The sequence below is a fragment of the Herpailurus yagouaroundi genome, unplaced genomic scaffold, assembly GCF_014898765.1.
Source record: "Herpailurus yagouaroundi ecotype Mexico unplaced genomic scaffold, PumYag 196, whole genome shotgun sequence".
Taxonomy (NCBI): domain Eukaryota; kingdom Metazoa; phylum Chordata; class Mammalia; order Carnivora; family Felidae; genus Herpailurus; species Herpailurus yagouaroundi.
In genome coordinates this window covers 22011347-22038635 of record NW_024412427.1, presented here as the reverse complement: position 1 = coordinate 22038635, position 27289 = coordinate 22011347, and the positions used below count along the sequence as shown (strand labels likewise).

The window sequence follows — 27289 nt, the reverse complement described above, 5'->3', positions numbered from 1 at the left end:
ACAAAATACCAAGAATATGGTATCCACTCACGTTAGGTGGCTTGTAGAGTTTTGGGCAGCTCCTTTCCTTGGGTCCCGCTAGTAAGCCCTAAGATGGTTTTATGACTTTTAAGACTGAAGTTGAAACCAGGTGGTTTCTCTCATCTGCTTTTAAATAGACTATCACATGTGCCTAGGTTGCAAATTACAAAGCTCTAAATGAAAATGGAGACATAATTTGTAACCTCTGTTTTCTCCTCTCAGGGACATCACTATTAGAATCATCACAATCTATTCCAAAGACGACTTCAGAGTCTCTTCCTCCCATGGCTACATTCCTCTCCCATTTCAGAAAAGGGTATTTTCTGTTCTTGTTTGATGCAATGGGGAAAATACAGTAAAAGGGATCACATCCTAGCCACCCTTCCATGCTGCTACTCAGGCTATGGGTTTTAGCAGAAGGGTCACTATCTGCAGGTACGGCATCCACCCCCAAACCTGGCTGGCTGTCTATGTCTTTTTATGCCCTTTAGGTAAAATACCTGCTCATTCTGTTTCTCTAGGAACTCCAGGTGTTCAAGCTGGACTTTTTTCAACTGATCCATTTCTTTGGACTGTTTCATGGCGAGCTGCAAAAAAAAAAAAAAAAAAATTCGGATAAACTTTGGATGGAAGAGGTATGAAGGTTAAGTTTACAATTTAACCCAGGGAGATAATTATTTAAAAAAATCATGAAAAGTAGTCTGACAACTGGAAGAGTATAACCCCCTAATTCTTACTGGGAAGATCTTTCCTGCTAAAACAATAGAGTACTTAAGTGCAATTAAAACTTGGCTCCCTTTTCCATATAAAATAATGCCAAATTAATATCTTAAAGATTTTAGTAATAGATTATTTAGTTCTCAGGGAGCAGACAAGAGAGGCTAGAATGTTTACAGAAAAATAAAATTAAACAAATTAGCCAGACGTCTGATATCTAAGCGTGAGTTATTGTTTACAGTGCCAAGAGAATTATAAAATACTTACTCTCTTTCTTTCTTCCAGAAACTTTTTGGTGTTGCTGCTATTTAACTCCCTGACTCTCCTAAAAGTAATAGGTACAAATATCAGTTGGCAGCTGACATTGAATAGAATTGACATAATATTAAAGTCCTATTCCATTTAATTATATGGATGGAATTACCACTTTTCCTAATTTTTGTGGAATTTTGAAACCTATACTGTACAGTGGAAAATACAAACATCTTTGTATCCAGATTACTCAATATTAATGTTTTGCCATAATTGTCTTGTATTTTTAAAGGAAACAAAGTGTTAGAGATATAATTAAAGCCCCTTTTGTATTTTTCCTGATTCCAGTTTCTTTCTCTCTGGACATAACCACTATTTTGAATTTGGTGTGGACCTTCCCATCTATGTTTTAATATTTTTATTCCAAGGGCACCTGGGTGGCTAAGTCGGTTGAGCATGCAACCTCGGCTCAGGTCATGATCTCATGGTCTGTGAGTTGGAGCCCTGTGTCGGGCTCTGTGCTGACAGCTCAGAGCCTGGAGCCTGTTTCGGATTCTGTGTCTCCTTCTCTCTCTGACCCTCCCCCATTCATGCTCTTTCTCTGTCTCAAAAAAATAAATAAACGTTAAAAAAATTTAATAACACATACAGGTGTTTCTCAAATTTTCATGCACCTACAAATCTAGTGGAGATATTGTCAAAACCACTGATTGCTGGGCCCACCCCCAGGGGGTCTGATTTAGTGGCTTTGGGGTGGGGCCTGAGACTGCATTTGTAACCAGCTCACAAGTGATGCTGCAGGTCTGTATTGTTTTGTGTATTTTCCAAATTTACCGAAATGGTAACATATTCTGGGTTTATTCATGTAACTTACTACTTAACCTAGAATTTAGAGATATGGCTGTGTTTAAAAGCACTTCATTATTTTCATATGCCATATGGGTTTTTCCATTTATGAAGAGACTAGAATATTTCTAGTTGGCCATCAATGACAAATGGTAATGATCTGGTGCACAGGATCCTGTGATGTGTGGCACAGAGGCTACTGATTAAATAAGTATAGTGATAAGTATGCACAAGTATCTTCTCGTGCATATGAGCAGCAAGGATTTCTCTATGGTATAGACCTAGATTTGCAGGTTGGTAGGGAATGAATGGCTTCACCTTTACTCCAAAGCACTTGTCCTTATTTGCACTCACAACCAGTGTCTGAATGCTACATTTCTGCATGTCTTTGCCTGCTCTTGGTACTACCAGGCATTTACTTTTGTGTCAGTTAGTTTTGTGAAATGGCATCATTACCAGGGAGTGATCTTCATGACTGAAAAGACCTCTGAGTGAATTTCTCTAATAGCTAGAGGTCTATTGTGGTTATCTTGTTCTTTTTCAGTCAATTTTGGACATTTATATTTTCCTGGGCAATTGTCCATTCAAGTTTTCAGACTCACTGGTAGTATTCTCTATAGTAGTCTTCATTTTCAACAATATTATTTCTGCAGTTATGCCTCCTTTTTAGACCTAAGATTACTAACTTGTGCTCTTTTTTCTGCTTGCGCAGTCCTGCTGGAGGTTCACTGATCTCGTGGGGTTTGTTTTTTCAAAAAGTAAGCCTTTGTTTTTGCTGACCATCCCTATTGCTTTTTGTTTTCTACTCTGATACTCTTTTATTTCTCCCCACCTGCAATTTTTGGGTTTACTCTAATTTTATTACTCTAATTTGGGCATTTCTAATTTTACACTCTCTTGGGTATGTAACTCATTAGTTTGCATTTATTTAAAAAACTCTATACAGCTAGGCTATAATTTTCACTCTAAATAGCACTTAAGCTACCTGCTTTTCTTAAGGTGAAAACAAGATAGGGGCACCTGGGTGGCTCAGTTGGTTAAGCGTCCGACTTTGGCTCAGGTCATAATCCCATGGTTCATTGGTTTGGGACCTGTGTTGGGCTCTGTGCTGACAGCTCAAGGCCTGCTTCAGATCCCGTGTCTCCCTCTCTCTCTGCCCCTCCCCTCCTTGCATTCTCTCTCTCAAAAATAATCATTAAAAATTTTTTTTAAAAAGGTGAAAATAGGGGCACCTGGGTGGCGCAGTCGGTTAAGCGTCCGACTTCAGCCAGGTCACGATCTCACGGTCTGTGAGTTCGAGCCCCGCGTCGGGCTCTGGGCTGATGGCTCAGAGCCTGGAGCCTGTTTCTGATTCTGTGTCTCCCTCTCTCTCTGCCCCTCCCCCATTCATGCTCTGTCTCTCTCTGTCCCCCCCCCCCAAAAAAAATAAACGTTGAAAAAAAAATTAAAAAAAAAAAAGGTGAAAATAGTATAGCAACTTTCAAATAAATAATACAGTACTCTTAGCTATAGTCACCATGCTGGATATTAGATCCCCAGAACTTAATCCTCTTATAACTGGAAGCTTGTACCTTTTAACCAACATTTTCCCATTTCTCCACCCCGTTAATTCCTGGAAACCAACATTTTATCTGCTGTTATGAGCTTGGTTTTTTTTAGATTTCATACATAAGTGAAATCATACAGTATTTGTCTTTCTCTGACTTATTTCACTTAACATTATGTCCTCAAGGTCCACCCGTGTTGTCACAAATGCCAAGATTTCCTTTTATTTTAATGGCTGGATAACATTCACACACACATGTGCACGGAAAATCATTTTTTCTTTATCCATTCATCAGCACTTGGGTTCTTTCCATGTCTTGGCTATTTGAATAATGCTGCAGTGAACACAGGGGTGCAGATATCTCTTTGATATAGTGATTTCAGTTCCTTCAGATAGATACTGAGAAGTAGGGTTGTAAGATCATATGGTATTTCTATTTTTAAGGAAGCTCCATATTTTTTTAATAGTGGCTGCACCAATTTACGTGGTGCCAACAGAGCAGAAATGTTCTCTTTTCTCTACATTGTCACCAACAGTTGTTCTCTCTTGTCTTTTTGATAAATAGCCATACTAACAGGTATGAGGTTTTATTTCACTGTAGTTTTGATTTGCAGCTCCCTGATGATTAGTGATCTTGACCCCTTTTCATGTATCTGTTGGTCATTTGTATGTTTTCTTTGGAAAAATGTTATTCAGGTCCTCTGTCATTTTAAAATCAGGTTGTTTTGTTGTGAGTTGTAGGAGTTCCTTATATATATTTGGATATTAATCCCTGATACATGGTTTATAAATATTTTCCCCATTCTGTAGGTTCCCTCTTGATTTTGTTGATTGTTTCTTTTGCTATATGGTTTAGCTACCTTCCACACATTGATAGAGAGTACTTGTATTGTCATTCAGTTATAAATATTGCCTAATTTCTGTTGAAATGTCGTCTTCAACTCAGAAACGGTGTTTTTCAGTTTCTTTTTTTTTGTTTTTTGTTTTTTCAGTTTCTATATATCTTTTTTTTTTAATTTTTTTTCAACGTTTATTTATTTTTGGGACAGAGAGAGACAGAGCATGAACAGGGGAGGGGCAGAGAGAGAGAGGGAGACACAGAATCAGAAACAGGCTCCAGGCTCTGAGCCATCAGCCCAGAGCCCGACACGGGGCTCGAACTCACGGACCGCGAGATCGTGACCTGGCTGAAGTCGGACGCTTAACCGACTGCGCCACCCAGGTGCCCCCCTCTATATATCTTTCATAGCTATCTGATTATAAATTTTTAATTTCATATATCTTTCATAGCTATCTGCTTATAAATTTTTATTTCATTTCTAAGTTCTTTCTTAAAGTGGACACACAATGCGTGTGTTTAGAAGACAACCATTTTGCACCCAGAAATTATTTAAAAAACCAGCCATTTGTAGATGTTCTAGAACCACCTATCACTGGAGACAGAGTTATAATAAACAAGTATATTACATCAAAGTAAAAAAAATTAAAAACAAAGTGGACGGAAGTCCACTTTGTAACATACTTGAAAAAAATGAAAAAGAGCTGTTTAATAATTAGCACATTTACCCTACTGAATTCTGTATTTCACTTTGGACAGTCGAAAATAATTCAAATTGATGAGGTTTTATAATGGCTGGAATATTCTGTTTTTGAGCTAAAGTAGACAATGTCATTCCCATGTATCTAAGGCTCTTAAAAACTCCTTTTCTGAGAATACATAAACTAGACCCACAATAGGATGTTGCAAATAAGTATTGATTAAGCTGAGTAATAACTTCCCTAGATACTCCACATTGATTGGGAAATTTCTGAGGCCAACATTTTAAAAAGTCAGTTCATTTCCAGGTCATGCTACTGTGAAATTCCATGACCTATTGATGACCCATTCTCAATTGTACTTAATTCAACAAAACTTCAGTATGAAAATGCACTGGATGGTATTACACTTTATACCTGATTGTATTTCAAGTTTAATATCATTATTAATAATGGCGAAAAAAATCAATGAAATTGAGGAAGTTGGACAGCAGTTCTTGCCCTGTTCAAAACAAAGAGGAAACATCAGGTACCCACAAAAGTCCATGTAAGTGAAACACGGGTGCTTTCCTCTGCAGCTGCAAAGTTCTCCAACAACTCAGCTAAGGGAGAGTTAAGTGACTTGAAGCCCTAAACATGCTCATGTCTCAGTCCCAAGAGATAATCTTCACTTTGCTCTGTATTTTGCGATCACTGGGAATCAAGTGCTATTAATTACCTCTCTTGGATAACATGACTATTGATGTCCTCTCAAATCCCCTACACTGCCTTTGCCTAAAGGGCTTGCATCTGGGACCTTCTCTGGAGGTCACATAAACCTTCCCCAGCTCCAGGAGGCCAATGACTGACTAACACAGAAGTACAAAAGCCAGACCCCCCTGGTTTAAAGGGATGTGTGGTACAGATCCTACTACAGAGCTTAGGATCAGCCTAAAGAGGGACTGTCGCTGAGAACAACATATCCTTGCTTAGTCCCTGCCTTTGACCCTTCCTACTTTTCCTACTCCTCTTTTCTGAAGATCCCTTTCTCAGTAAATAACATGCACCTAAATTCTTGTCTTGGTTTCTATTTCTAAAAAAAGCCAACCAAGATAAGGTCAAGCCAGAAAATCTGACTAGGGACCTTGGAGATGATCCCTGATATCAAGGACAGCACAGGGCAAATCAAAGGAAGACCTTCCTCCTACACCCGCTATTCAGAACCACCCAACCAGACTGGGCTTATACCTGAGCAGGTGAGATGCTTGTGGGATGGATGACCCAATGGAATGTGGGAAGGATATTTTGCCATATTTTATACAATTTTGTTTGTATATGAGCACACATATACTGAATGTAAATTCAATTGATTGTTTTACTGGTGGTAGTAAGCAATCAGAAGACAACCATTCTATAGTAACAGTAAATCTTCACAGCAGTTATAATAGCCGAATCCTTAGTCAAAACAAACAAGGATTTTGTATCTCAAATGTGAGTATGTGTGCATGCACACACATACACATTACTGAGTCTATGCCTCCTAGTCAATGCTACATGCCCACAGTGAATGTTCTCAGACTTACCTTTCCCGTTCTGCTTTATTCTTGATAGATTTATCTTGGCTGATGGCTTTGCTATTTTCCATAGAAATCTTAGCCTGGTGTGCTCGCATTTCCTTGCTTTCCCTAAGTATTAAAAAGAAAACAAACAGGGGTGGGGTGGGGGAAATGGGAAGTTAGTGTTTATCAGATTCAGAGTTTGAGTTAGGGAAGATGAAAAAGTCCTAGAGATGGATGGTGGTGATGGCTGCGTAACAGTGTGAATGTACCTGATGCCACACAGTTAAAAACAGTTAAACTGGCAATTTTTATGTTATGGACATGGAACTATAAGAAAATAATAAATAGGGGCATCTGGGTGGCTCATTTGGTTGAGCGTCTGACTCTGGATTTCAGATCAGGTCATGGGATTGTGTCCCGCATGGGGCTCAGGGCTGACAGCATGGAGCCTGCTTAAAAGATTCTCTCCCTCTCCCCCACTCGTGCTCTATCTAAAATAAAAAATAAATAAATTCATCCAACCATTCATTCATTCTACATATAACAACAGTCCCACTGTTGTTTTTTCCCCATCATTGAGCTCATTTCCCCATTCTCACTTTTTTTCCCCCATTATTGAGCTCATCAAGTTATTTTGCATCCTGTGAAAAGGCAGGAAAGAGCCTGAATGCGTGAGATGTGGAAGTGGGTTACCTACTGAGAAAGTAACAGTGATGAAATGGGATGAAGAAACATTATGTTTGCCCATAAAAATATAAAGATTTTTGAGCTTTGCCCTACATTTCTTGGGACCAGATGGTCTGGAAGAGACAGAGGATGTTGTGACCCTCACAAGTGACCTTCATGTTTTCTGACGGTTCATGGGAATGAAGGAGACTAAATGATTTCAAATAAGCACAGGAAGTAAGAAAAAAAGGTTGTTGACATAAGGCCACTGATGACCGCGTGTGCCAGAATGTCTGTGTGCACATGACAAAGACTCCTGGGTTACTTATGTGTGTATTAAAGGTATACAATTTAGAACACTGAAATGAGTATTATTAACAGAGAGTTTTTTCTGGAACCTAGGGGGGGTCTCCTTGAAACCCTGGCTGGAAATGAGTGACCAAGGAATCAGGTGTTCTAAGTAGTATCTGTACTATATCAAAAGGGGTAGATAACACTGATCCCCCAGATGCAGGAATATGCATAGAAACTCCTAGGCCCAAGAAAATGGCTCTCAAATTCTTCCTCAGTTTAGTGTTAGTAAATCAACCATTTCTTTATTCATTCATTCGACAAGCATTTCTCAATGACCGAATGTTGCTGACCAGTATTAAAAAGGCAGTATTTTTATTTTGAAAGAGAGAGAGAGCGAGCGAGCAGGGGAGGGGTAGACAGAGGGAGAGAGAATCCCAAGCAGGCTCCGCACTGTCAGCATGCAGCCCAACACGGAGCTTGATCCCACGACTCTGGGATCATGACCTGAGCTGAAATCAAGAGTCATATGCTTAACCAACTGAGCCCCAAGAAGGCCAGATTTTTTAACCAAGAGCCACAGCTGTGATGGTGAAGAATGCACACAACCACAGGGTGCTTGAGAAAAGCTTAAACACTGCTGTTACTTGGGAAAACGCCCCTGCCATGCATTTATTTTTTTAAGGTAAATTAGTAAATAGCTTATGCTCTCTTCAAATAACTTCCTAAGCAATGCAAGAATTAGTTACCTTTTTTCTTTTGGACAATGCCTACTGTTGAGGCTAACTTCTTTTCTTTATTCAACTACAAGAGAGATTAGAATGGAGTGCCTCAGCCTGTGAAGTATCATTGAGTGAGGGTAAGATACCTACAATCTGGTATTGCAGCAGGGGTCAAAGGCAGGGTACCGAACAGACCTTTTTGTGTACGAAATCAACAGCATCTCTAAGGGAAAAAAGAAAGACAACTTCTAATCCTATACAACTTAATAGAATGCTTTAAAATTGATAGGGTATAGGACATGAACCTACAGCAAACTTAGCATGGTATACCTCATTTTCTTGCTTTGAAAGAGAAAATTGGGAACTATGGCAAAATGCTTCACATTCTCAGGGCTGCATCTGTCACTCCAAAATGAGGCTGGGAATTCATGAATGCACTCAGATAATTTATGCAGTTAGCGTTTAAAATTTTTTGTTTGCTTTGTTTGTATAATGCTTTTCTATTCTCTACTCTTTTGTGTATATCAATAGATCCTAACAGTGGCATACAGCAGGCATGAAGGGAGAAGCTAACAAGCTGTAACAAAGCTGGGATAAAAAGAGGTAATTGACATCAACACTCTTCTGCCCCAGGTGAAAGTCCAGTTCATCATTTGCAGTATTTTAAATGCGACATTCCATTTGCTGAAGCTGGAAGAAACCCATATAAACTGATACTTCTTTGCTGTTTCTTGATTAGGCCTCTCTTTCTAAAATTCCCAGAATTCCTAATAATGTAAAGGGTCTCACCACATTTAGCCAGGGAGTGACCAGATCCAATCTGAGGTAGGAGCTGAACTGGTTGGTTTCTGTCTCCTGCTGTGTCTTCCTTTCCTACGAGGCTCCAGGCCACTTTCCAAAGCCCATTGTTAGTCCTACCACCCAGTGGAGCCTCCATGACCCCTCTGGAAGCAGCCGAGCTCCTTTGTGCTGTGCTGCTTTTTGGTGTGCATCCTATACTATTTGGAATTCAACTTAATTGTTCATGTGAGAGTTAATACCTTGCCAACACTTAAAATTTTTTTTAATGTTCATTCATCTTTGAGAGAGAGAGAGAGAGAAGGAGGGAGGGTCAGAGAGAGAGGGAGATACAGAATCCGAACAAAGCAGGCTCCAGGCTTTGAGCCATCAGCGAGCCCGACGCAGGGCTCGAACCCATGAACCCTAAGATCATGACTTGAGCCAAGGCTGGACACTTAGCCAACTGAGCCACCCAGGTGCCCCAACCTTGCTAACACTTGTAAGCACTTTGATGGCAGAGGCCATTTCTTATAGCTCATATTTCTTATCTCAACTGTATGACGTGATATGTGTAACAGCTCAGTATCCTATGTCAAGTTGATCTTGTTTCCTACCTTGGCTCATACATACACTCAATCCTATTACAAAATTAGGAGTTCGCTCTGGAGAAGGCTCACTTGCCTACCTGTCATGGGACAGTTTTAGCTGCTGGGTTTGCTGCTCGTGGGCGGTGATCAGTAGCTTTCTCAGGAGCTCGCACTGCTGGCTGAGGTGCAGGTCCCGGATTTCTTGCTCCTCAGCACTGTGGGTGTTAATCATTTCTGACCACTCCTTTGTGTGCTGGGCCACTATCTCTTTGACCTGTGTGGGGAAAAGGGGATGGTACCATTTGGAACTGTCACAGATCCAGTATGAACTGAAAACACAGCATCAGTCCTGTATTTCAAATCTCACCTACCAATTTGGTTGGTGAATCAGTAGATACTACAACAATAAAAAAACAAACAAACAAACAAAAAAAAAAAACAGGTACTAATCCATGGGAATCAGGAGGTCACAGCTTATTAAAATAATCGATCACTTTGGGTCTAAATATTCAGCCGTGGACTGTGATTTCACTGCCTAACTTGTCCATGTTCCCTTTTGTCCAGACCTTGGGCTCCTTTACTGATTTGATCAGATTCTCCCCAGCTCCTCATGCCTTTCCAGCTTCATGTCCACAAGGCCACAGGTCTGAATGAAGAGCTCTGTATTCTCTTATTCCTGGATCATGACTCACTGTGTCCACTCTAACAGATGCTGGGGTAGAAAGTCTTCCCCTCCCCACATCCATGCTCTTTGTAATGTGGTTTTGTACCTTCCCTCATATCAAGAGCTAGAATCCATTTCCCTACCTCCTGGAACCTGGCTGACCTTGTGAGTGGATTCAGCAAGGAGACAGTAGCAAATGTGGTGCAAGAGGAAGCTTGGAAAACGCTCCCCGTTCTGCTGTCTGGAACTCTGAGGCTACCCTGTGACAGAGCCTGTGCTAGCCTGATGGAGGACGAGAAGTCATGTTGGAAAACGCAACCAGCAGCCAGCTAGCTGCCAGATATCTGAGTAGAGCCATCAAGCCCAGCTGTCTGCAGACACGAGTGAGCCTAGTCAAAATCAGTAGAACTACCCAACTGAGTACAGCCCAAATTCTGACCCACTGAGTTTTAAACTAATAACTGGTAGTGGTCTTCAGCCGCTACATTTTGACATGGCTTATTATGCAGCAAAAGCTAACTGATATCAATGCAAAAACTTTTACTTTCCTATTTGTGCAAAGCTTCTGAAAATCATGGCATGCTGCAGAGACATTAATTCTCAAACATTCCAGCTAAGAAGAGAGAAAGAGAGTGAAGAACAATTCTCCAAGACACATGGCTTACTGCCTATGTCACTTCAGGGTAGAATGGACACAAAATGCATAGCACCGAGAAGCTCATCTTGAACAGTGGTGCTGCTCCACGCAGGCAGCAGGGCCACTGGGTTGGATGAGAGCTGCATGTAGACTGGTTTGACCAAAAGCTAGAGCTGGGAGCTTTAAGAGTCCCCCTACCCTCTTTTATAACTATTAATGCTGGAGGAGTTATTTGTGTTCTTGACTGGAACTTAGTGCTCAGTTCCCCAAATATTTGCAAACTAATGAGTCTCCCAAGGTCCCATTTTCTTATGCAATATGAACAGTTGAAATCATCTCTTAGAATATCTTTTCATTTTTTCCCCCATCCTAAACTTCCACAGCAAACTTAGAATGGAATAAGTATCAAAGAGTAACTCAGTCCCTAAGTTGGGTGGGTTTCTTGTCATATGTTTGTTTTTTTTTTTAATTTTTTTTTCAACGTTTTTTATTTATTTTTGGGACAGAGAGAGACAGAGCATGAACAGGGGAGGGGCAGAGAGAGAGGGAGACACAGAATCGGAAACAGGCTCCAGGCTCTGAGCCATCAGCCCAGAGCCTGACGCGGGGCTCGAACTCACGGACCGCGAGATCGTGACCTGGCTGAAGTCGGACGCTTAACTGACGGCGCCACCCAGGCGCCCCTCTTGTCATATGTTTAATGTTACTTTTATAGGGAAGCATGTTCTGTATTTTATACAATATTTCCTTTTAGTCAATGTACTGTTTCGCTTGATGCCCCTGAAGCAGACAACATAGATACATAGAAATGCATATTTCAACAGATGAAGGAAAAGGTATTCCATGAAAGGGCTCTTCTCAAAGCCACTGAGTCTGGAACAAAGGTGAATGCTGAGATCCCTTGACTTCCCAGACTAGCCCCAAGTTATTGTTACTTCTGATTTATATTAGGTAGGGCTTGTAAAAAATTACAAAGTATCTTCTGCAAATCTAGGCATTTTCTTACCTTAGATTTGTGATCTGATGTCAGTGTCTGAATTTTAATTTCTGTTTCTTTTTTCATTTCGAGACAATTACTTCCCCTGCAAATGGAAAAATCACAAATGTGTGCCAATGTTAGATATCTTCCCATCCCATGAGCCTTTGCTTCAAAGCTTTCTAATGAAGACAATTTGTTCATCAAACATGGGAGGCCATGGCTCATTGGGCAACATCAGTATTTCTAGTAACAGATGTATACCTTACAAAATATCTGTATCGTGATTACTCAATTCAACCACTACACAAAGAGACACTCCAGACCTAACAATGATTTCATTGTTAAGGGTATGTTGTCAGAGTTTCCATTTTGGTTCCTGCTTTTCTTTAGGCTATTTTTCATTTATTCAATAAAATATTATTTGAGATAAAAACTAGAAAATAGGTCCTCGGCCTTGAAGTGAATTTTTAAGCTCTTTCTGGTTGTAAAGCCAGATTTTTGTCTTTTACACATGCCAGCAAGGCAGAAAATAGAGTTTCTTGGCATCATAGGGCAATTTTTGCTTCTTATTCTATTGTGAGGAGGAAATATACAAGGCAATTTCCCAGCAACCATTACTGCTTATTTCAGTGATTATTTTTTCCTTTTGTAATATCTATAGCACTGCTGAAACCAGAACAGGTTCTGAGCTTGTCTTCGGCATATATGCTCTGATGTATTATGCCCTAAGTCGGAATGCTTCGCGATATTACTGAGAATGTCTCCGAGAGAAGCATTATTCTAAAAATGCTAGGACTTCATCAAAACTGTTACCTCTCAAGGGCTGGCACTCAGTATGCTTTCTCTTCAGTCTGCTATTTGGTGAGCTTGTAGCATCACAGAAATATCCCCTGGGCTTAATTCTAGACAAAATCTTTTATACTAAATGCAATGATAGGTTTTCTTTAACAGTCTTATCTGGGGACATGGGCTAAAGATCCTTGTAACATTAAAAACTAAGATTGTATTTTTGTCCCCAAGAGTAGATCAACCTTAATATTTATTTTATGGTGATGCAAAATGGTTTCTGTAATTTCAAAATTTCCCAACTTCAGCTTGTCCTTCCTTTCCCCTCCATTCATCTTAAAAACACCTGAGTTTTCCACCTGGGTGGAAAACACAGGAGAGACATTAGTTACTGTGTCATCTACCAATGGCTGTCGAACGTGAATAAAGCTCTTCTTTTCCACCTCAATCCCTGCCTTCAGCTGAATGAATCTCTTAATTCCCAGGAAAAACTTTTAAAGAACACACAGTCAAGACCAAGTTCTTCCTTGGCCTAAGCAGTCAGCTTCACTGTGGGAAAAGACAAAATATAAAAAGGTGAAAAGCCTCCGGAAGGAAATAAAGAGCCATTACCCCTTCTTCTTCATTGCCTTCTCTAGGATTTTCTCATGCGTCGACTTCTCTTTGTCATACTGTGCCACAATTTTGTCAACTTGTGTGCAATGCAGCTTCTGCATGGTGCTGTGCTCCTGAAGAAGAAGAATCTGTAGTTACAAGCTGAATCTGTAGTTACAAGGACTCTTCCTGATGGTTAGTAAACTTCACCTATGTTGGGCTGGCATGATTTTCACCAGCTTTCCCAGAATCTTGGTTTAGAAATCAAGGAGTAACCAATTCTGAGAACTGGAAGGATTTCCAACCTCCCACCCAACACAAGAGTTTCTTGAACAGGGATATTCCAACAAGGGAGTCCATAGCCTCAGCCTAATGAATGTGCCCCCCTCAAAGGGCATCCCTGTCTACTACAGGGCAGCACCAATCAGCCTCAAGTCCTGTCTTCTACATATACATGTTCTCCATAGGATTTCTATGGTTCATCTTTGTTGTGCTGAGACACCTAATGAGTCCACAGCCCCTTTCACACATTGGTCCTCAAATACCCAAGTTCAGCTCCCATATTTTCTCTCTTTCACATGCTAACTATTCACATGTGACATGGCTTCTAAACACCCAGCACATTTTGGAAGGTCTTAAATACCATCACTCAATAGTGAGAATTGCCAATGGGGTTGTCACTGTTATCTGACTGCAAATCCTCATCACTGGGATCTTCCACTGGCTTCCTCACCTAGGTGCATTCACGAGGAGGACATAGTGTCCAGGAGCTGTGGCCATAAGTTTTACAGATATTTCAAATATTTCCCCATCTGCTTCCTGTCATCATTGAAGTTGGGGCTGCAACACGTAGAAAATAAGAGTTTTTCCATAAACATTCTTTCCTCCTGATAACTTAGCCACAGTCAGTGACTTCTCTGAAGTCAGATATCCTTAGCTTCTCAGCAAGCCAAACAGAGAGGAAACCAGCACAATCAGTAATACCTAACTCTAAGTGATACTTGATGCTATATCCTAGTCTTACTCTTGAGAAACTAGACAGATGGGATGGTACTGAAGACTGGAAGGGACAAACGTTGCCCAGGTTATGTAACCTCCCTCACAGTCCTATTTCCTTTTACTATTTTAGAGAGAGAGAGCACAAGCCAGTGCGCGCACGAGTGAGCATGCCTGCATTAGTGGGGGAGGGGCAGAGAGAGAGAATCTTAAGCGACTCTATGTTCAGCACGGAGCCCATCATGGGGCTAGATTCCAAGACCCTGGGATCATGACCTGAGTCAAAATCAAGAGTTGGACGCTCACCTGGGGCACCTGGTGGCTCAGTCGGTTGGGCACTGGACTTTGGCTCAGGTCATGATCTCATGGTTCGTGGGTTTGAGTCCTGCATCGGGCTCTGTGCTAACAGCTCAGAGGCTGGAGCCTGCTTCAGTTTCTGCGCCCCACTCCCCTGCTCACATTCTCTCTCTCTCAAAATTAAATAAACATTAAAAAAAAAAAAGAGTTGGATGCTCAACTGACTGAACCACACAGGCACCCCTCCTTTTACTTATTTTTTAAATTAAGTGACTTAATTAAAAAAAAATTTCTTCCTAAGTTAGGCTAGACTTGAAGGAAACCTAATTTATGAATGTCTTTAAAAGATTTCATAATTTCTTTATCCATTCATCAGTTGATGGACATTTAGGCTCTTTCCATAGAAACTTAACAGAAACCCATGGGGGAGGGGAAGGAAAAAAAAAGAGGTTAGAGTGGGAGAGAGCCAAAGCGTAAGAGACTCTTAAAAACTGAGAACAAACTGAGGGTTGATGGGGGGTGGGAGGGAGGGGAGGGTGGGTGATGGGTATTGAGGAGGGCACCTTTTGGGATGAGCACTGGGTGTTGTATGGAAACCAATTTGACAATAAACTTCATATATTGAAAAAAAATAAAATGAAATGAAAAAAAAGATTTCACAAAATATAAAAGAAGTGATTTTTAACTTTTCCAAGATTTCCTAAGTTTCCCAGCACTGTTAGTCAATTAACATAGGACTTGAACTACAATTTGGTTATACATGTATTTTTCGGAAACACGTTAGTGCACATGTTCCTGGAATTTTTGTCCATTTGGATAAATATCTTTGGGAGAAGTCGTGGAGGAGGGTAGTGCTAGGTGGGGAGGTTCTCAGAACAGAAATTGACAACGGGGACAAAGGGTGGTCCAGGGTGATGCTATCTTGCTGTGGATTTGGTGTCAGGGAATTGTATGAAACAGCATCTTGCTTAAGCTGTGGTTGAAACACCTCATACATCTAACATTCTCAGTGTATGTGCACTTGGTGTTATAAACACATTTCAGCCAGGGTTTTTGCAATGTGGCATTGAGTTCAGGACATGGGATCTTCAGTCTCAAATCCTGGGGCAAGTCACTGGGCCTCTTGATCTGTTCATCTTTGTAACTGGGAGAGCAATACCTAGTTCACAGGGATGTTAGGACTAAAAGTAAATATAGTATCAATCCTATTTCAAATGTCTGCTATATCTTATTCAAACTATAATAACCTGTTTATATTATTCAATATCCATGATAATGTAGAGTGACTTGGGATAAGGGACAGCAATTAGAATAATTAAATCAGTAAACCTTCCCTCCATGATGAATCAACTGCCTCAGGAATCAACATGTTAACGTATCCTTATTTGAATGGATTTAATTAAGCTTGCGTTGCTGTGGACAAAAACAAGCCTACCAAAACGCCCTATTATTAGTCTTCCTTTTAAGATTTAAAGGCATTATGCCTGCTCTGTACATGTGTTAATCTTCCTGGGCAAATAAATAAGAGGCTCTTTGCAAGTGCGGATTCAAACATGTTAAGAATCTTTCCTATGTAATCTTTCTGCTTTCCTGTTTCTTGCAAGTATCGAAGGGAGGGTGGAGAAGGTTGTTCCTTTAAATATCCTAGCACAGCACAAGAAAAGGCGAGGCTTTGAAGCTTGGAAGTTGACAGACTATTTCTTAAGGAAATATTCTGGTGAATCTTATTCACCCAATTAGATATGAATGAGGGTGTTTGTGCCAGAAAGGTGTTCATGATGGATTCCAGTAGGTAAGATTATGCTCTACAAGGGTAGGGCAAGTCTTTGTACATGGCACAAAGGTTGGTACATAGCAGATGCTCAATAAATGTTTGTTGTATGAATGAAAAAAAATAGCAAGGGAAGACAGCAAGAGGACTTGGAATCTGGTCTTAGCTCAGCCAATCAGTAGCCAAGTGGCTTTGTGAAACACACACTAATCTTTCCAGCCCTCACTTTATTAGAAAACTAAACAAGATCCACTTGCACAACCTAATTTGTGGGTTGGTTATGAGCTGCAAGATTACCTAATGTATGCAGAAATAATATGAAAGTTTAGAAGCATATTGAATTGCAATGATTACAGGTAATACAAATAACAAGAAACTTGGTCTGGAAAAATGATCTCTGTGTTTCTCTATGTGCTCAAAATGATTCCTTTGTGGTATGCAGTGATCACAGAAGTGTTTAGGGATAATTAGCTTTCCAAATACCAACTTCTTTTACAAAGGAATGGGGTTCTAATTACTGATTATTGTCTGATTGGGGGTCAAGATTCAGCTTCCCAAAGTATAAAATAGAGGAACCAGGAAATAATCTCTCAGTCCATTTTCATGCAGAACAAATCTATCATTGACTTTATTCTTTGGTCATTAATTAAATCATGACATGCCATGGAAGAGGCATACATATTTTTTCATTCATTCAGGTCAAGAGTATCAAAATTAAATGTGTTCATTGAAACATCAATCTCAATTGGGACACTTTGGGGAGAATGCATGTACAGCTTTTAGCAGGACTTGTACATTTCTCATTGGAGTGAAGAGTACACTCAGCTTCTTTAGGGAGAAACTTTTGCTACAATTCATTCTTGTGACTGATGGGGCAGTGGGCGTGAACGACTGCACCACAGATCCTGCTGGAAAATTGGAGTAAATCATGTTTCCTCAGCATGTGACTCTGAGGTCAGCAGTAAGCTGCCTCCGTGGGTGTTGCTGTGTCTCGGGCCCTTTCAACTTCATAACAGACTTATGGGTCTGGAATTGAGGTCTTATTATGAATTACAATTGACGAGTTTAACAGCACTCTTGATGTTATCAGCTAAATTGCTTGTATAGCAAAGAACAAATTTTCCATTAGTAGTTTACTGAAATGCCAAATGTTAGTTTCTCAGGCATTTCATTTGACTCATCTTATGGTGATGTTGCAAACGGCTATCCCAGCGGATGCATCCAGTCTATAAATGTTAAGTCCACTCCTCAAACTCACATGTGCTTTGAAAGAAAACTGAATTAGGGGCCAATATTTAAAGACATGGAAGTTCATCTAAGAGTCCAGATTTTATGAGTCCCCTTTTGAGAATGAAGCTGGCCCATGGACTCTCAAGGCACCAATGGCAGGAGCTAAGTCTGACGTGCCTCTTGAATGGGAATGAATGTTCTTCTGCTTTCCGTATCTGGCCAACTTCCTTCTTATTTGGTCCCTATAGGCATTTACATTGTAATTATTCCTCTAACGTGTTATTGGGGCTAGTTAACCAACTTTGGGTTTTATTGGCTTTAAGAATTTGACCACATCAGACAATTGAAACGTATGCCCATTTCTTAATGAAAGAAACCATATTTCTGGACTCCACTGAGTCATGTATTAGGGGAGATGACTGTTGCTTAGTTTTGTTTTTGCTGTGTCTCTTCTAATGGACACTTGAAAACCATTTCCCTAGTTTCCATTTCAAATGGAGAGGTGGTTCTAGAAAGTGAGAGACACATAAAAGTCTGATTGCCAGCTGCACTCACAGGGTCAAAAACAATGGCCATTGACCCCTGCCATTTTCTAAAATCTAGGCATGTTAGCTAGCATCCTGATCTCATTTGAGGCTCAAATGGTCACTATCCCTGATTTTTCTCTTAGTATCCTAAAAGCAGCTCACATGCCTATTTCTGTGGCTCTCCTGCAAGTGATAGATCCTCCTACACCAGAATTCCTCTTCCATCCTGTGGCTAACCTTCAAGTTTGAAAACAAGATTTCTTTTGCATATTATATTTGTGTCTTAAGCCACTGGGATTTAGCTCATGGATTCTCTGCTTCCCTGTAGGTCTAAGAAGTGGCATTATTTACCTCAGCTGATGTGTAAGAGTGGAGAGTCCCTGCAGTAATAATATGGACTAGGTAAGAGCCTCTGCTCTTAGCTGCCAACTGCTAAGGTTGATGCATGGATGTTGTGGTTGGCAGGGTACAGCCTGGGCCAGGTTCCCTCCTCAATAGTTACTTTATAACCCAAGGCCTTACAGTAGCAAATCTCAGCCCCATCTTAGGTTGCTTCAAAAGTTAAAAAGGTTTATAGATGTTTCACAAAAAGGCTGGGGGTATTTTTTCTTGTTCAACAACAGGTCAAAATCTGTTTTTTTAGGGAGGACTGGTCTACAGCTTGAGGGCAAGTGGGGGGGGGGTTCCACTAGGGGTCAAGGAACAATGAAGAGTGCCAAATAATATTCCTAAAGAAACAGTTCTCAAAATTTAATTTTAATGTGTGAAGGAGAGGAGCTTATTTATTTCCTAGGCCTCTTCTTGGTGATTATAACTAAGTCTCAGATGCAAGCATATGCATTTTTTACAAAGCCTCCAGCTCCTGGCCCAAGGATCATATGTTGAAAAAAACAGTTCCAAAGGAAGCCAAGATATTTGTGTCCTGATAGGATCATGATGGCTCTTAAAAACCTTTTACTAAGACCACCAAGAATATGTGAGAAAGAAAAATCAATGTGTGAAAATTCAGGGGTAATGGAATTCCACTACTGGGTATTTACTCAAAGAAAACACTAATTAAGAAACGTATACGCTTCTCTATAGTTACAACAACCAAGATGTGGCAGCAATGCAGGTGTCCATTGGTAGACAAACAGATAAGGAAGATGTAGGGTGAGTTACTGTGTGTTTGTGCGTACATAAACATATATGTAAGATGGAATATTATGCAGCCATAAAAAAGATGAGATCATGCCATTTGCAACAACATGGATGGACCTAGAGGATATTATGCTAAGTGAAATAAGTCAGGGAAAGACAAATACCATATGATTTCACTCATATGTGGGATCTAAAAACACCAAAAACAGGGGCACCTGGATGGTTCAGTCAGTTAAGCGTCCAACTTTGACTTGGGTCACAGTCTCATGGTTGGTGAGTTCAAGTCCCGCACTGGGCTCTGTGCTGATAGCTCGAAGCCTGGAGCCTGTTTCAGATTCTGTGTGTCTCTCTCTCTCTTCCCCTCCCTCACTTGTACTCTGTCTCTCAAAAATAAACAAACATGAAAAAAAAATAAGCCAAACCAAATGAATAAATAAACAAAAAGCAGAATCAGACCTATAAATACAGACTGATGGTTGCCAGAGAGGACAGGGTTGGGGGGATGGGCAAAATGGGTGAATGGAAGTGAGAGATAGATTCTAGTTATAGAATGATAGGTCACAGGAATAAAAAGTACAGCATAAGGAATATACTCAATGGTACCATAATAGCCTTGTATGGTGACAGATGTAGCTATACTTGTTGTGAGCACAAAACAGTATTAAACTTATCAAGTCCCTACCTTGCACTGCTGCAACTAATTTAACATTGCATGTCAATGATACTCCAAAAACTTGGAAAAAAAAAAGGGGGGGCATGAGTTCTGGAGTCAGAATTTTAGTTCACATCCTGGGGCAGAGGGAGAGAGAGAATCCCAAGCAGGCTCCACACTCAACACAAAGCCCGACACAGGGCTCGATCCCACGACTCTGGAATCATGACCTGAGCCGAAATCAAGAGTGAAACGCTCAACAAACTGAGCCACCTGGAGTGCATTTTTAATAAATGTGGATAATGTGGTGAGTTGTAAAAGGTGTGCATTCAAAGTAAGCAAATGAGGCTTGTTACCAGCATTAACTAGTTATATTACTCTAGGCAAGGGACTCACCTCCCTCATTTTATTCATGTCTAGAATGTGGGCAGTGTCAATTGGGTTTTGGGGATACTGTGAGGATTTGAGAATGTATATAAAATGTGTAATACAAAACTGGCATTAAATAAATGTTAGCCTTATTAGTAGTTTTATATAAAAATACTACAGAATTCAGAATTCATAAATTATGCTGCCAAAGCAGTCTGAATAAAAAAGTGGGTCCCCTGTGTACCGAATGTAGGAGAAGGGATTCATTCATAAGCTTATAATCACACACTTGTAACATGGACTTTTGTGGTGCATAAGGATATGAAAACAAGCTGTGAAATGCATTGCCCTGTTCAGAAATAATTCTGAAAAGCACTCTGAAAGGCAATAGGCAAGCATGGAATATTTTACTACCATGTCAATTTACTCTGTTCCTCAACCTAAGGAATTTTGAATGCTTCCTCCAAAAAATGCTCCCTAATGCAGTTATGAAGGTCCACACAATTCAGATTTGCAGATTTAGGGAGATTTAAAAATCTTCTTTTAGGTGTTGGTTCCATTATAATATGGGGCTCCAAGAAGCTCCTCTGTTTTCTACAAATGAAGGCAACGTACAGTCTTTCAGCCATCTGGGATCTACTGGTTATGACACAACATGGAGGCGTCCCTGCCAACAAGAGTGAAGAAATGGATTTGGCTGAATTAAGTGCAGTGTTGTCTGAGGGGAAGATCCACCAAAGTCAGCTCTAAACTGTCTCACAGAAAAGTAATTTTCCACCTATTAATGGACTGAATGTTCTGTCTCCCCTCCAAATTCCTATGTTGAAGCCCTAATTTCCAACGTGGTGGAATCTGAGAGGGGGTCTTTGGGATGTGACTAGGTCATGAGGGCAGAGCCCTCATGAATGTAATTAGTGCCCTTATAAGAGACATGAGAGAAATGTTAGCCCTTTCCACCATGTGAGGACATAGCAAGGAGGCTATCCCAAATCCAGAAAGGGGGCTCTGAATCTGCTGCAACTTGACCTTGGACATCCAGCCTCCATACTTTAAGAAATAAATGCTTGTTGCTTAAGCCGCCCAGTCTACGCCAATTTGACGAAGACACCATCTTGGGCACTTTTCTGATGAAGCAGATGGGCATGTTTGCCAACCTGAGTCAGTCTGGACTCAAAGGTTCAGAGAAGGATATCAACAGATAATCCTTCTCAGTAGTATGTAGGTCAAGTTCTAAAAGATTGAGGATCATCTTTCCTCAGTAGCTGTACAGGTAACCAGTGTACTGACATTGTCCAAACTAGATGGGGATTTTCATAACAAGCTGTGTGCTGCCATTGCATTTGCTGCAGCGAGGGGAACTTGTTTACTTGTCAAAGCATCTAACATCCTTCACAGAATAATGAGGTAAGAGTATGGGTTCTAGAGTCAGATGGCTTGGGTTCAAATTCTGGCTCTGCTGCTCTCCAATGCTGGGACATTAGTTCAATTCCTTAACCTGCACAATCCTTAATTTCTTAATTTCACATGTAAAATGGAGACTTAAACAGAATTTGCCTTATAGGGTGGAGAGTATTAAATGAGACGATATATATAAAGTTCTGTGCACAGCATCTGGAAAATACTTTGCATGCAAAAATTCTAGCTGCCATGATTATTTTTATTATGTCACAGTATATGTCTCCTGGTCATGCCTCAAGGAAATATTTAATGAGGGTGAGGTTAAAAGTAGAAGTTTCCAAAGAGCCCACAGGCCCCTGAGATGTCAGCATCAATGACAGAGATCCAAGTTAAATGGAAAGAAAATCTGGGGGATGATGCCTTACCATATGGCTACCAACTCCATCCCTAATAATCAAAGGTACGTTGCATTCTTCCTTATTTCCTTTTCTCCCTCTCTTCTGCTGCCTTTCCATACTCTAGGTTGTTGCCAACAACCAACAAAATTGAAAACACTGCTTTAAGCAGCTTTGTCTCCTACACTTCTGAAAATCTGTGGCAAGTCTCCCCTATGGGCAATAAGAAGGAATTCTACTCAGTGGACTTATTCATGAAATTAGGAGCAAATAGTCTGTGGAGCAAATGCACTAAACCATCCATTCAATAATACAGGGAATATTACTAGGCCAAGAATAGGATGAATTTCTCAAAGCAGCACAAACTTAAATTGGGGCCGTGAGCTTTGAATTTAAAAAACATTTTTTAAATGATTATTTATTTGAGAGAGAGGCGGGGGGTGAGGACAGGAGAGAAAGAATCCAAAGCAGGTTCCATACTGCTGGTGCAGAGCCCAATGCAGGGCTCAAACTCATGAACCGCAAGATCATGACCTGAGCTGAAATCAAGAGTCAGATGCTTAACTGCCTGAGCCACCCAGGTGCCCCATGAGCTTTGTGCTTTTAATATCCAGAGTGATTAGGAGATAGGCCATTCAAGTCCAGCTCTAGAGACATGCCTCGGTTCGAGGTCTGAGTCACAGTACAAAGTAGAACTCATGACAAGTTTAAAAGAACTCAGAAGTCCTTTCAAGAAATTAAGTTTCTCTTGCTCCGGCTGCCCGTAATGGAGGAACACACACATTACCCTTCCAGCCCCAGTGGCTGTCATGATCCATCTTGGGAAGGAAAGAGGTATCGTGTTTTCCTCCTTTCTCTGTGAGGAGGGACTGGGAGCAGGATGATGGAGTGCTGTGAAGTGTTCAGCCCACACGAGAACTCCTGAGACCAGCTGCTGCTCTTCTCTTAAATTTGCAACCAGCTCTTAGAATTTCTCATGATCACTGTCAAAAAAACCTCTTCTTATGGGCGAAGAGAAAAAACAACTCTATTTCGGAAGTAGGTCACTGAGCAGAGTTTACATAATGGGACAAGTGAGAAAAGCCCTCTCTCTAGGAGCCATGGGTGAGAGAGTCAGGGCTGGCTAGCACCTCCCTCCATGCCCTGTGTGTGGCAAATGACTTGCCAGTAACCCAGGGGATTTGGGTGCTTCTAGCCGGAGACTGAGCTGGTCTTTAAAATAGTGGGACCTAGCCAGACTCTTGGATAAAGTCTGATTATTAAATAGTTTTAAAGTTTATTTACTTATTTTGAGCGGGGGCAGGGGGGAGGGAGAGAGCACACAAGCTGGGGGAGGGGTAGAGAGGAGTCTGGATGCTTAACTGACTATGCCACCCAGGTGCCCCATGATTATTAAACAATTTTTAAATGGGTGAAGCTCTGTTATGCTTCTGAGGTAAATGTCAGAAATGCAGATTATAAATCAGTGACAACCAATCCCAAATGGATTCTATTTTTAAACCTCATTTCCTACCAGTTAAGATCAAGGTACTACTGCCCAGTTGGTTGGTGTCAGTTTCTAAGCCATGTTTTTGCCTGTGAAGAATTCACTGGTCCATCACACAGAACAACAGCTTGAGGTTTTCATCTGAGAGCTAAAAGACAAACCACACGTATGCACACATGCTCAGCACGATGTACCTTAGCGTGTTTCTTCTTTAAAGAATTTAGCTCCTTCTGTTGTTTCTTTAAATGCTTCAAGTAAGCCTGTGGAAGAAGCAAAGAGGGCCCAAAATCAATTTTTTTGTAGCCACAATGAATACATCTGGTGAGAAACAGAAATATATTGGTTTCACCAATATAGGTAATGGAAGAGTGCTTGTAAAATGAGCAATTTTACCTTCATCTGCTTTAAATCTTCTATCCTCACTTGAGGGATAAGTTCGATACCTTAAAAAAAATTAAAGCACTGTGTGTATTAAAAATTAAAGAGAATAACTGATAATACAAAATTCATCACTTTGAAATCTCATCTAAAGACAGTGAAGCAGCTTTATGTGGATGGTAATGGATATAAGCATCTTAATTTCTTATTACAAAGCAATTAAATAGACACTTGGCATGTTTATCATCTTCGTTCAGGTTCCTTACCAGCAGAGCCTGAGTTGGAATTCCTTGTGCACATGACTTACTAGGGAAAGGTGCTCAGGAGAAACCCTCAGGGCAGTGAGAGAAGCAGAACAGGGCAGAGGAAGAAGGTACGGTGTATTTCTAGGGGAAATCCAACCTCAGCCTGACCCTTCAGAGAGCTCTTTAGAGTACATAGCCCTCTGGAGTTGTTCTACCTCGAGGTAAGAAGACTGGACTTTTGTAACCCCGTAATAGTCAGCCACTGGCTTCAGAGGTTGCACAAAACCTTCCAGGTGTTTCCAGACAAGGGCACCGCCACAGTCTGGGAGGGCAGTCCTCTGAGAGAGTTGCAGCTGTGATTTGAAATCAGCCAATACAGGGGCACCTGGGTGGCTCAGTTGGTTAAGCGTCCAACTTCAGCTCAGGTCATGATCTCATGGTTCACGAGTTCAAGCCCCACATCAGGCTCTGCGCTGACAGCTCGGAGCCTGGAGTCTGCTTCAGATTCTGTGTCTCTCTCTCCCTCCCCCACTCACACTCTGTCTCTCTCTCTCAAAAATAAACATTAAAAAAATTAAAAATCAGCCAATACACATAGCAGCTGGGGCAGTGGAGTGCCAAACTACAGCATCTATTAACACTACTTTTATCTTTGTATATCATACCAGTCAACTACCTCCCAGCTCTTTTCTCACCTCATCGTCAAAGAACAAAATATTTTTTTTTCCCAGCTTCTTTCACCAAATTTAATTTTTAAGCAATATGCTATTGAGCACACCCATGCCTTCAACATACAGGAAATCCTGAATTCAAACTGTTTTATAACAGCTATTATTCTGTGTGATGGACCAGTGAATTCTTCACAGGATGCTGTCATAAGGACCCGGAGTAACATACTAAATTATCCTGCTAGTGAAGGATGCTAGGCCAGGTGTCGTCATGGCAACCACAGTGGTAGAAGGATCCCCAAACATTTTCTGTTTGACTGCAGATTTTCATCTTAAACAAAATGAATGTGTGCTCTGTACTATAACTGATTTCCATTAGAATCCCCAAAAATTAGGTATGAGATATTCAATCAAGAAAGGTAGGATTGAGTCCCAGGCTCTTGTTTTTCAGTTTTACTTATTTTAAGAAGATGCACACAGCCCATGTGAGGGCGAGGAAGTGGGAAAAGGAGTCATGGCTAAGAGGAATCAGTCTTGTGATCTAGAACATTTATGATAAGGGTGTCCAGGGACCACAGGGTTGCTCTTTGACCTCTTAAGTCTGACATACAAGCTAACTCCCGGCTTTACTGCCAAGAGTGAGAGGCTGTGGATCCTGGCTCCCCAGCTTTGTCTTCTCTTCTATAAAATGAACAGAGTATTGGGGCGCATGCAAGATCCCTGGAGGGGCTATATAAAGAGTTGACCCAGTCCAGTGAGACTTCTTTTTCGGTCTTGGTTAAAGTAAATCATTATGGACAGGAACCTATGGGAACACGAACTTGGTTTCTGCATTTTTTGAGACAGAAACAACTTGTAAAAATTATATTTCCTATAAAGGATTTAGCCAGGAAAAACTCACACTCCACAGAACCAGGATTGGTACATGCTCAGTTCCCTCTGTTGGCCTACAGAAGTGGGTCTAATAGAACTTTTGGCGACAGGGGCCGTGTTCCATATGTGAGCTGTCCAACAATGGAGAGCTACATGTGACTGTTGGGCACCTGAAATGTGGCTAGTGCAGCTGAGGTGTTCAAGGGTTAATTTTTATTTTTTATTTTTTATTTTTTTAATTTTTTTTTCAACGTTTATTTATTTATTTTTGGGACAGAGAGAGACAGAGCATGAACGGGGGAGGGGCAGAGAGAGAGGGAGACACAGAATCGGAAACAGGCTCCAGGCTCTGAGCCATCAGCCCAGAGCCCGACGCGGGGCTCGAACTCACGGACCGTGAGATCGTGACCTGGCTGAAGTCGGACGCTTAACCGACTGCGCCACCCAGGCGCCCCTCAAGGGTTAATTTTTAAGTTTAAATTTAGATAGCTACATGTGGCAGGTGGCTACTACAGTGGCCAGTGCAGTTCTACGAGCTTCCCTGGTGTGCAAGTGGGGTTAAGCACTACACTTTGGGCACCAAAGATTTTGGCTAAATGGAGGTTTCCTACATAAAGTTTTTGTTCTTCTCAACAAAGCTCAAAACTAACTCGTTTTCTCCTAAGCTGTAATTTGCAGATCAACTAGGAGTTTAGTTTTATTGATTCCTTATTCTTAAAGAGAAAGAATAAGTGCAGTTATTGCTGTCTGGCTGTGTGTCTAAGAGAAACCATTAGAACTTTCTCACCTCCACAGATGTGGACAGCAAATGCTGCTTGGCTTGGACCTGTACACCTTGCTCTGTCTACATCAGGCCACTCTAGTTGACTTTCAACTGCCAGCACCTGCATTTTCCTGCCTGAGGAAGTTACCTGAGGACTCTCCCTCCAAAACATGCTTTACCACCCTTTGGTCAACCTAAAATCATTAGGGAACTGATCCCTCCTATGGGAGCTCTCGACAAACGGCTGACTGTAGTCAAAGTATATGTTCCCCTGCTCATCCAGGAGGATGCCTCTGAGGTTAGTGTCCAACACTAGCCCTCAGAATGTTCCCAGGGGCACTGAGTTCCAGGTGCCTCTGTGGAGCCTGAACACACTCTGACTATCGGCTACCTTCTCTACCTTGTGTCACCTCCCCAAGCCCCTACCTGTGTACACTGTACCCTGCCCCCCCCCCAATAAATTACTTACATTTGAAACCTCGGGTCTGCTTTGGGATGACCCAAATTAAGAGAGCTCTCTTTTTTTAAGTTTATTTATTTTGAGAGAGAGAGAGAAAGAGAGAGAGAGAATATGAATGAATGAATCCCAAGCTGACTCTGCACTGTTAGCGTAGAGCCTGGTGCGGGGCTCGAACCCATGAACCATGAGATCATGACCTGAATGGAAACCGAGTTGGACGTTTAACTGATTGAGCCACCCAGGCACTCTAAGACAGTTCTCCATCTTATGGAAGAAGGTTGCTTTCACAAATGACACCTCTTCTTACAAAGGTCACTGGAGCATTTTATTTCTTGACTCCCCCGTTCATAGATAGGAGTAGGAAGAAAACCCACAAACTTCCCTCTTTCACTTCTATGCCATTCTTCTAAAAGCCACCATGCAAAATAAAACAAAATAAAATAAAATAAAATAAAATAAAATAAAATAAAATAAAATAA

General features: G+C 41.0%; 1 protein-coding gene across 13 annotated transcripts in view; it reads right to left on the bottom strand.

The window, feature by feature from the left end:
- The window catches only part of PLCB4 (phospholipase C beta 4), a 419941-nt gene that overhangs the window by 6186 nt on the left and 386466 nt on the right, over positions 1 to 27289 (bottom strand). For 11 of the 13 annotated variants that reach the window (XM_040447668.1, XM_040447674.1, XM_040447664.1 and 8 more), the window contains 9 exons: positions 23817 to 23866; positions 23618 to 23683; positions 13181 to 13296; positions 11810 to 11885; positions 9601 to 9776; positions 6481 to 6582; positions 1006 to 1063; positions 522 to 608; positions 32 to 88 (listed from right to left, as the gene is read on the bottom strand). In XM_040447668.1, coding sequence (XP_040303602.1) covers positions 32 to 88; positions 522 to 608; positions 1006 to 1063; positions 6481 to 6582; positions 9601 to 9776; positions 11810 to 11885; positions 13181 to 13296; positions 23618 to 23683; positions 23817 to 23866 — 788 coding nt within the window. The remainder of the gene's footprint in view (positions 1 to 31; positions 89 to 521; positions 609 to 1005; positions 1064 to 6480; positions 6583 to 9600; positions 9777 to 11809; positions 11886 to 13180; positions 13297 to 23617; positions 23684 to 23816; positions 23867 to 27289) is intronic. The other 2 variants (XM_040447676.1, XM_040447678.1) reach the window with 1 other exon arrangement.